The sequence below is a fragment of the Lampetra fluviatilis genome, chromosome 10 (genome assembly GCF_964198595.1).
Source record: "Lampetra fluviatilis chromosome 10, kcLamFluv1.1, whole genome shotgun sequence".
NCBI lineage: Eukaryota > Metazoa > Chordata > Hyperoartia > Petromyzontiformes > Petromyzontidae > Lampetra > Lampetra fluviatilis.
This window is the reverse complement of record NC_136284.1, coordinates 11,343,478-11,353,047: the sequence shown is the minus strand read 5'-3', so window position 1 is coordinate 11,353,047 and position 9,570 is coordinate 11,343,478. Positions and strand designations below refer to the sequence as shown.

General features: G+C 48.0%; 1 protein-coding gene across 1 annotated transcript in view; it reads right to left on the bottom strand.

Annotated features, from left to right (window-relative positions):
* Positions 1-842: 842 nt before the first annotated feature.
* The window catches only part of LOC144934494 (uncharacterized), a 36,808-nt gene continuing 28,080 nt past the window's right edge, over positions 843-9,570 (bottom strand). The window contains exons 10-18 of the mRNA XM_078860312.1: positions 8,199-9,235; positions 7,184-7,244; positions 6,475-6,570; positions 5,733-5,909; positions 4,323-4,448; positions 2,513-2,733; positions 1,510-2,075; positions 1,122-1,166; positions 843-977 (exon numbers count right to left, since the gene is read on the bottom strand). Coding sequence (XP_078716438.1) covers positions 1,144-1,166; positions 1,510-2,075; positions 2,513-2,733; positions 4,323-4,448; positions 5,733-5,909; positions 6,475-6,570; positions 7,184-7,244; positions 8,199-9,235 — 2,307 coding nt within the window. The 3' untranslated portion in view covers positions 843-977; positions 1,122-1,143. The remainder of the gene's footprint in view (positions 978-1,121; positions 1,167-1,509; positions 2,076-2,512; positions 2,734-4,322; positions 4,449-5,732; positions 5,910-6,474; positions 6,571-7,183; positions 7,245-8,198; positions 9,236-9,570) is intronic.

Here is a 9,570-nt window from a genome sequence, read left to right as displayed (position 1 = left end):
TTTTAATTCAGTAAGCATGTTGGTTAGAACTGCAGGTTTGTGGAAACTCATTTATTTGGACGAATCATTTTTTATTATCATTGTGTTCCAACACGACAGGAAAAAAACCATCAGAATGTGTGACAAGAAATGGAAGTGGTGCAGAAATGAGAGCCTTTATGCAAGAGATGGCTAAGACAAGGGCTGGGTGACGTGTGTGTGCGCGCGTGTGTGAACACAGACACTCAATTTAAAAACGAACTTGGTGGAATTTGCGTTTATGTTTCAGCAATGCCTGATGGGGTGGGTGTTCATTGCATGTGCACAGATGGGGAATGAGACAATAATTGGCAGTATACAGATCTATGAATACACGTTATCTGGACCTTTTTGAACATTAATCGCCAATTTTACAATTGTTTATTCTTCAGTGTTGTTTTCAAAAACGACTGTCGAGTTTACTAGTTGCTCAATATCACTTCCCCCGAGGTGAATTTGTTTATCGCGTTTTCAACACGAGTTTGACAGGTATTTCTATGGCGGGGAAAAAAAACCCCGCAGTAATGTGGGTGAGAAACTACTGAATCATACAAAACTTGTTTTTGTAAACTTGACTTTTCACCTACTCCGTATGAAAATACATCATTTCAAATAACGGTATGGGTCAGCGAGTTCATGCACTTTTGTCCCAACCTTTGTGTGCCCTCGGATTCTGCAAAAACAGACTTTTTTATTTTAAAGTGTTGACCTAGTCATCAGATACGCTGTTCAGGATGTGGTCTATGTGCGTGCACGCTTGACCTCATTTTGTTTTAGTGAAGAAGAAGGAAAAAAAGCACGCAGACAAAAGCACAACGATCGTTTCCCGTAACGTTTATTAATGCATAATCTTAGCGTTAAGCTGTGTATTGGTGCGATGGCACGTGAGCTGGCCAACTCTGCTGCATGAGGTTTTCCTGCCCATCCATAGCACCTTCCCGCCACCAGCACAATTAAAGCTGTAAGAAAGAACAAAGTGTATATGTTATGCATGTGACCTAGGGAACCAATGAATAACAAACATACTGTACATGTCTTATTGTGTGCAAATCGATGTGTGTATGATATTATAAAAAAATCATGTCGGCATATCACCTAATCACCTGTAATGTGCTCCAGCAATCTTTACTCATCAATAATGATGGTTCCTGTAAGACAAGGGAGAACGTCAGATTTTGATGGTCTGCAGCTTCTATCAGCATGGCTGACCTCAGCAAAACCTGTGACCTCGGCACAATGATATATGCACCATCGCATGTTCATACCGTAGGAACCAGTGCGTCATCATGTAAATCTGATGCAGTGGTGTTCATTGTTTGCATATTCCACTGTTGCCTTTCTAAGTAACCAGAACAGTAGGAATATGTGCTCTTAATTATTTTCATGACATGAGCTCAACGTGCTTCGTGCCATTCCGTATTATCGCTCTCGCGTGAAACCAAGCAAACGTCAATTAGCGTCGTGCCGTCTGATAGTCTGCTCGTAACTTACTTCCGCCAGCGATGCCGGTGCCTCCGATGATAGCTCCTGCGCTTGCCTGCTGGAACTGCGCACCGCTGCTCATGCCGCCTGCGGACATCATGGTTGCTGCCCCTCTTCCATCGGCACCAGCCATCACCATTCCTCCCTCACCGACGGTGCCGCCTGAGAGCATGGCATTGCCACCCTCGATCACGGTCATGCCGGTGACGACCTGCTGCTGCTGCTGCTGCTGCTGGCTGCTGCTCATGCTCATGCTGCTGCTGCTCGAGGTGACTTCGCCACCAGAGATGACAGTCGTGCCACCAACGCCACCTGCGCCAGCGACGACGGCACCAGTGCCACCAGCAAGCATGGCAACGCCGCCGCCACCTCCGCTAGCAAGAACCGTGCCGCCACCGCCGGCGAGGGCGGTCACTCCACCACCCGTCAGCAGCGCTGGTGAAGGTATCGTTGCCGACTTGCTGGAAAAGATTCCTCCTCCGCCGCCGCCGCCAGAGATGAAGGTGGTGCTTGCCCCGCTTGAAAGAACGGTGGAGCCCGCGCTCATGCTCTTGTCGGACCCGACATTTAGGAGCCTGGGTGCATGATTTGGAAAGGATATTTCAGCGGTGCACAGGACAATGCAATTAAATGATTGTATCATAGTCTTCGACTCCTCTTAGAGTCGAGACAGTGTGAAGGAGTAGGACAAACTCGGCTTGCAAAGGCAAATCCCCCTCTTGAGAACGGCAATGTGGGCAGTGTTTACAGGCTGCACTTTAATGTTTTAAACGACCCTGCCTGGCTGAATGCGATGTGAGAATGAAAGGGCCATGCGACACTGTGTTAGGCTATGAGTATGCCGGGTTAAAAATTTAATTGGAGCGAAACAATTCCCCTGGCCAATTTATGACCTGGAAGGTGATGACGGCGACGATGTTCTCAAAATCCACCGCACTCATGAGACCTTCAGTGCAGCCTCGTGAACAGCGAGCGTCGGGGGAAGAAATACGTTTGGCGACGCGTGACTCACATGGCCTCCTCGCCCTCCAGCAAGCGCCGGTAGGTCTGGATCTCGGTGTCGAGCGCCGTCTTGACGTCCAGCAGCTCCTGGTAGTTGACGAGCTGGTTCTGGAGCGCCACGTGCGACGCCTCGATCTCCTGCTCGAGTGATACGATGAGGTTCTGCACGTCCGTGACGCTCGTGGTGGAGTGAAACTGGTACTCCTGCAGTGTCGACTGCAGCGTTTGGTTCTGGATTTTTTTTTTTTACAGAAGGAGGAAAAATACAAAATCTGAATATTTGTTTCTACTGGAGGAGGAATCCGGTGAGCTTTCATGCTATTTTTCACAGGTGTCCAGTAGGGGCGGGTAAGAACGTTACCACAACAAGCAATACAAAAACGCGACAGTAAAGCAAAGTACAAGAAAGGTAAACAAAGCCAGAGGTGTGGACTCGAGTCATGTGACTTGGACTCGAGTCAGACTCGAGTCATGAATTTGATGACTTGCGACTCGACTTGGACTTGCATAACAATGACTTTGTCCCACCTATGAGATGTGGACTCGAGTCATGTGACTTGGACTCGAGTCAGACTCGAGTCATGAATTTGATGACTTGCGACTCGACTTGGACTTGCATAACAATGACTTTGTCCCACCTATGAGATGTGGACTCGAGTCATGTGACTTGGACTCGAGTCAGACTCGAGTCATGAATTTGATGACTTGCGACTCGACTTGGACTTGCATAACAATGACTTTGTCCCACCTATGAGATGTGGACTCGAGTCATGTGACTTGGACTCGAGTCAGACTCGAGTCATGAATTTGATGACTTGCGACTCGACTTGGACTTGCATAACAATGACTTTGTCCCACCTCTGAACAAAGCACCCAAAAACATCTAAATAAAACGAAACTATCACCATAATACCAGGTAAAGCCCACTGAGGTATTAACTCGTTTTGCAGACGCGACCTGGTCACAAATGATAGCTCAACAAAGTGGCTTGTCATGTGGAAATTTATAGCAGCAAAATGATATCAGCCCTACAATGTCTTGCTCTCATCACTGCTGGCAGCAGCGCCTGCGTTCTTGGAAGAGGTGGGAGTTACCGACACAGTTACCCCACCACGCGCCACCTGCCAATCGAACGACGACCCATTTATACTGCCGGATGGACATACGCGGTGGGGGGGGTGTGAATTGTTTTATAAGGAACAAATTCGACTTAAACATCCTGCATTGAATTTGTTATTGGCTCTTTTGTATCGCTGTTATTTTACAAGGGTTTTTGTTCTTCTATATTTGTATTAAAGGTTGTCAATGCTTGTGGTCTAATCAACCGATCATTACTCCAGGCTTGAAAAATGAAGTGTCACTTCATGAGAAGACCGGCCCCACATTGGAAATGTGGAATTTCCATCACTGGCTCAGGGCCTCCAACAGAGATGAGCAGTGTCCCATGCTCGTTTGAACCAGGCAGATACTCAGCGATTTTCACTCATGCTGAATACATTGACAAAAGCCTGTCTGTCACACAGCGCTTAGCAACTTAACGCCAATAGAACACGCAATAACTAACACATCCCTTGAATTAAACAAGATTTCCGGAACCTTTGAAAATGGTCGATGGGATGGAGATGCAAAGTCGAGCAGCACAAGAAAATAAGGATGAAGAGGCATGTTCTGTGTGATCGTTGAACAGAGAATGGATGAATGAAAACAGAGTATCAATGAAGGCATCGGGGTTCGTGAAAAGTTCGTGGGGAGTGAAGTGTGTGTGGTGACAGACTCCGCATGGAAATGTGCTCATTGAACAGCTGCAGACAATACCGTACCACATTGATGTGCTTGTGATATTCCACACTTAAGTCTTCGATTTCATTCTGCAGCGTCGTCATGTCTGTCGTTATGGTCGTGAGTTGTTCGCTCGTCTGTGTTGTTTGCTGCTGAATTTGCTCAATCTGTTGGAGCAAGGGGCGCACAGCAACCGTGAGCGTACATTTCAGATGATTTCATCACACGTGTGAGCAAATCTACTTGTACATTAGGCAAAGTTCCGATCCTCTTGTATCTTATCCTCCAGAACCACCAGTGAGATGTTAAGGATCGTGTCATCAAAAAAGGCTTTGCTGAAATTAACTAGCTATCAGCTGGTATGTTTTGACAATGTTGTATTTAGATAGCGTTTATTGCATCCACACGAGTTACGTTATTTCAGTGCCAGTTTCTGCTGTCCAAAATTATATTTTTTCTAAAACAAGTTCTGCCTTTTATAGTTGTGTGAGCGTGATGCATAACTACAAGAGCAGGGATATTATTGTGGGAACAACATTGGCGTGAAGTGTCACCAGTTAAATCAAGTTGCATAAAGTGATGTGCAGTGGTCGCACAAGTCATAAACTAATACACATTGCCCCTTAAGCACCTCAGTGTGCCCCAGATTCATGAAAAAAATATAAGTATAACAAATGTCAGCTCTAATTCAAAGCCTTGCAAAACACAGAGAAAAAAATTACATGTCATCCCTGTATTGTCTCTCATTTAAATCCATATTTTATCTTGCCTCCGCCTCTCATCGCACTACACGTCTGTCTTCCCCGGACCTCGTTTTACTCTCATCACCTTTCTCTTTTGTCTACATTTCTCTGACGTGACTACATCACTCTCCCTTGACTCGTCTTTCATCTAAGAGATTATAAATAAAAAATGAATGAGCGATGTCCGCAATGGGTCAGCACCACCAGCAGAGGAAGATCGAGAAAGTGATTCTCATCGTCTGGGTGGAGGAGGAGGGGATGGGAAGGAGGGGGGGCAGTCTTAAAATTTCAAGTTTCATTTCTAAAATAGGGCCCAAAATTTTCGATTTAAAGCTTTCGTGACTGCAGGGATTCATCTGCTTGGTTCTTTCGGTAAAGTCACGTAGAAGGGAAGTAGTACAATAATACAAATAAAACATAATAAAATAAAAGAACCAAGAAGGGCCCAAAAATGTTTAAAAATAATAATCAACGTATTTTCTTTGGTAATTATCAATAAAATACCAAATTTCAGTTCCGGGAGAGGGGGCAATCACAGCCCCCCTCCCCAACCTGGACCCCCACCGCCGACTGACCCACCCACCCACCCACACACCACCCTGCCACTCACTGGAGAGACGCGGGTTTTTCTAACATTGGTGGGGGGCGTTTTTGCGTCTCTCCGTTGCTGGCCCGTGCAGAGATGGACCAGAGCAGCGGCGTCGTTACCTTGCTGGTGCAGTAAGCGTCCGCCTCTTCGCGGTTGCGCTGCGCCGCCGTCTCGTATTCGTTACGAAGCGTGCTCAGCGCATCCATCAAGTTGATGGACTTGCCGCTGTCCACCTCGATCATGCTGCTGTGTGTGGTCGCGTACTTGCCGTACTTGGCCGACAGTTTCACCATTTCCTGCGCGTCGAACATTGGCAACCACCAGTTTGTCGTCGGTCGAGCGAGCCCTTCGTTGCAGCGGGTTCTTTCAGAATCGTTAACAGCCTCGGGTTATACATATAAGCGAGATTGGCTGGCGTTGAAAGCAATCTGCTTCAATCGGAAGGCAGGATATACGTTTGTCGCGGTATGGTCCTGTACACATCCTCTGATAATTAAGCTCATCGACTACGATGATACATAGTTGTATTATGTATGCATGTGAATAAGTATGTAGTGTATAATCTTGAGGGATGATGATGGTGTGGGGGGAGTCCTACTTCCAGCAGTGGATAGAAAATGATTGATGATGACGAATCGAAATGCACGTCCTGCATGTAAGACCCGTCCATACAGGACATCTATGGAAAAAAGTGCTTTATAGCTCATCGGATACCTCCAGTCGAAATAAAGTTTCTGATTCTCCTTAATTATGCAGGGCATGCATTTGACGTTACGTGCAGTCTGTGACGAATGCCTTACACGCCATCTCGCTCAAGTGAACTGGCCCTACTAAAATGCATGCGCGTAATGGGTGATATACTTCTTTGTGAATCGTGTTGTGGAAGGTCAAGTCTTCCTGCAGAATGGAGTACTTGCTCGTCAGGTCGCTCTTCATTTCCTGGGCAGCGTCAAGGTCCTTTGTGGGAACATGGACGGAAAATTAGAGCATAATATCGCTTATTTTTGGGTTAGATCGCATAAATGTAAATGTGTCGTTAAACCCGCCACCACCCGACACAGCCAACTATGTTAGGTTTGTCACGTAAACAAAACGTGCCAATTCGTTTCTAGCACAGCACCGTCGGTGTGTTGGAGAGTATTGATCGCGAAAGCCAACGTGTTCAACGGAAAGTTAGTGCCCCAACTCAACGCTTCCCCACAATGTCAGGCCCGTGCGATGAAAGCGCCGGAGCCGTGAGGCTGCACGGTGACCCCAAGCGTCGACAATGTCACAATGAAGGCAACATGTTCTAGATTTGAAGCTTTCGTGACTGCAAGGATTCATATTCTTAGGTTTTTTCGGTAAAGTCACGTAGGTAAAAAATGAAAATTAATAAAATTTATAAAAGTAACGGTTCCACCTGAAGACGGAAGCTTGTGTTGCCTCCGAAACGTCGTGATTTTTATTTTTATTTTACTTTTATTAATTTTAACTTTTTACCTACGTGATTTTACCGAAAAAACCTAAGAATATGAAGCCAACATGTGCCACGTTGCCGATGTCACCGATGTCACGCGCGCACACAAACCCGTTTCATGTTGCTGATGTCCGTTTCCAGTTGGAATTTCACGCCAGCCTCAAATTCATACCTGGACACAACAATGGTATTATGATAACAGGTGATACATTGTGCGTATACATACACACACACAAATTCTGTATTGACACTTGTGAATTGAAGGTTATTTCTTTTTTTTGGAAAACCACGTGTCCCTTTACGATAAATGTGTTTACGGCAGCTACACGTTGCTTTATTTCCTGCGAGGTCGGTGTTGAAGTATATGTTGTTTGTGCCATGTGGTTTGTGAGGTTATTGGTTTCTTAACTTTGAGATTACGCGGCCGTGTGCCTGAGCAAGTGGAGCGTGGGTGGGTTGGGTACCGGTGCAACGAATTAAATTGGGCCCCATCCCGATTCCCCCACCGCTCCCCCTATTTATAATTTGGCATCTTCACCCCCCTCCGGCTCGTTGGGCCCTGGCCCAGTTGCACCAGCGAGCTGCACACCTGGGAGCTGCTCACCTGAGAGCCACACACCTGAGAGCCAAGTCAGTGGGGCCGCTCACTTTATCGGCGAGGGTTTAAACCCAGGGGCTCTCAAAACTCCCCACGCACACTGCACCCTGGCACCCTGCACCTTCCGATGTGCCGTGTCGCGTATTGTTATTAAACATATAAAAACAGTAACTAAAATCGAACAATCTATCTTTAAGTTGTTCGCTTAAGATCGCCATGAGAAGCACACGTTGCATGGGTTATAATAATGTGATGAAGATACACTTGGTTGTTAGTGAACACACTGAATAATGCACCACTATATTTGTGTGTTCTGGCTTCAGACTGGACGCGAAATTTGACGACGACGACGACGACGCCGCTGATGATCCTCATTAATCCTCACTCCGTGCATGATCGTCGCTCAAACAATTTGCAACGTAACGCTTTGAGAACAGCAGCCCTTCTTTGTAATGTAGAGAGAAAACAAAACACGACGGCACGGCGACCAAACACGCGTCACGTGCAAACAAAAGAGCGCAAACCGACTTCGACTTGATCTCCTCGGCGGCGACCCTCAGGTTGTCCACCTCGATCTCCAGGTGGACACGCTCCATGGTGAACACGTTGATATTCTTGAGCATCTCGGTGACGGTCACCTCGTAGTTGTCCACCGTGATGGAGGGGTCTGGCATCACGGGGCTGCTGCCGGTCATGGCCTTGAGCTGCGCCTCGAGCATCGCGTTCTCGATGGTCAACTGGCGCACCTTCTCCACGTAGCCCACCAGGCGCGTGTTGAGGTTGTTCAGGATGCCCTTCTCGGTGAGGCGGTTGACCATGGGCGCAATGGTCTTCATCAGGTTATTCACCGTGCTGTGGAACCCGCCCTGAGTGATGGCTCTGCCGATGCTGAAAGCCGGGCTGCTGGGAAAGCCGGCCGGGCTGCTCACACCCCCCGGCCCCATGTACATGCCGCCCGTGGGACCCATGTACACGCCCCCGCCGCCGCCGGAGGGCCCCATGAGTTGGCCACCAACCACGGTGCCGTGGCCCATGCCCAGCTGGGACATTCCGCCACCCGCGCCGAAAGCAGAGAGCGGCCCCCCGCTGATGCCGCCCGGCACCCCGTACGTGCCGCCAGCCCCCCCTCCTAATCCAGAAGCCCCAAAGGACCTGGAATACCCGAGACCTCCCCCCGTCCCAAGGACTCCTCCTAACCCACTTCCCAAAAATCCTGCACCACCCCTGGCACCACTCCCCGTGCCGTAGATGCCCCCGCTGGACATGGATCCCCCTCCGCTATAAAAGCTGCTCATGCCACCACCACCGCCACCACCGCCGCCTTGTGCAAACATGGATCCTCCTGAGCCTACGCCGCTGATACTGCTCATGCCACCACCACCGCCACCACCGCCTTGTGCAAACATTGAGCCTCCTGTGCCTACGCCGCTGCTGCTGCTCATGCCACCGGAATAGGATGAGCTCGAGGACTGCATGATGGCTTGCTCTTGTTTCCCGATTTGTAGCACAGTGATACGGCAACTGGCAGTGGCTTGCAACGTACCTCGCGTCTGAACAGAAGCAAGCTGAATTCGGTCGCAGATTTATAGAGGGGATTTAACAACAAAAAAATCTGACAGTGACGCGGTTGTCAATTGCGAATTCAGAAATAAGTTGTATGTTCAGAAGCGCGTTGTTTGGAGACATGTACAGACTCGGTTTTCGGCATCGATTGGGCTGACGTGGTATTTATGAGCACGTGCAGTGAGATAATTACGTTACCAACTTGCGGTGGCGTTCTGTTTAACATAAACACGTCCTGGAGTATGATTTATGCATGAGCCCGTTAAGAGCGAATGCTATGCTAAAGTACCGTATAACGATGACCTGCTTAAACATGTAACCTATGGTGCGACTCAAT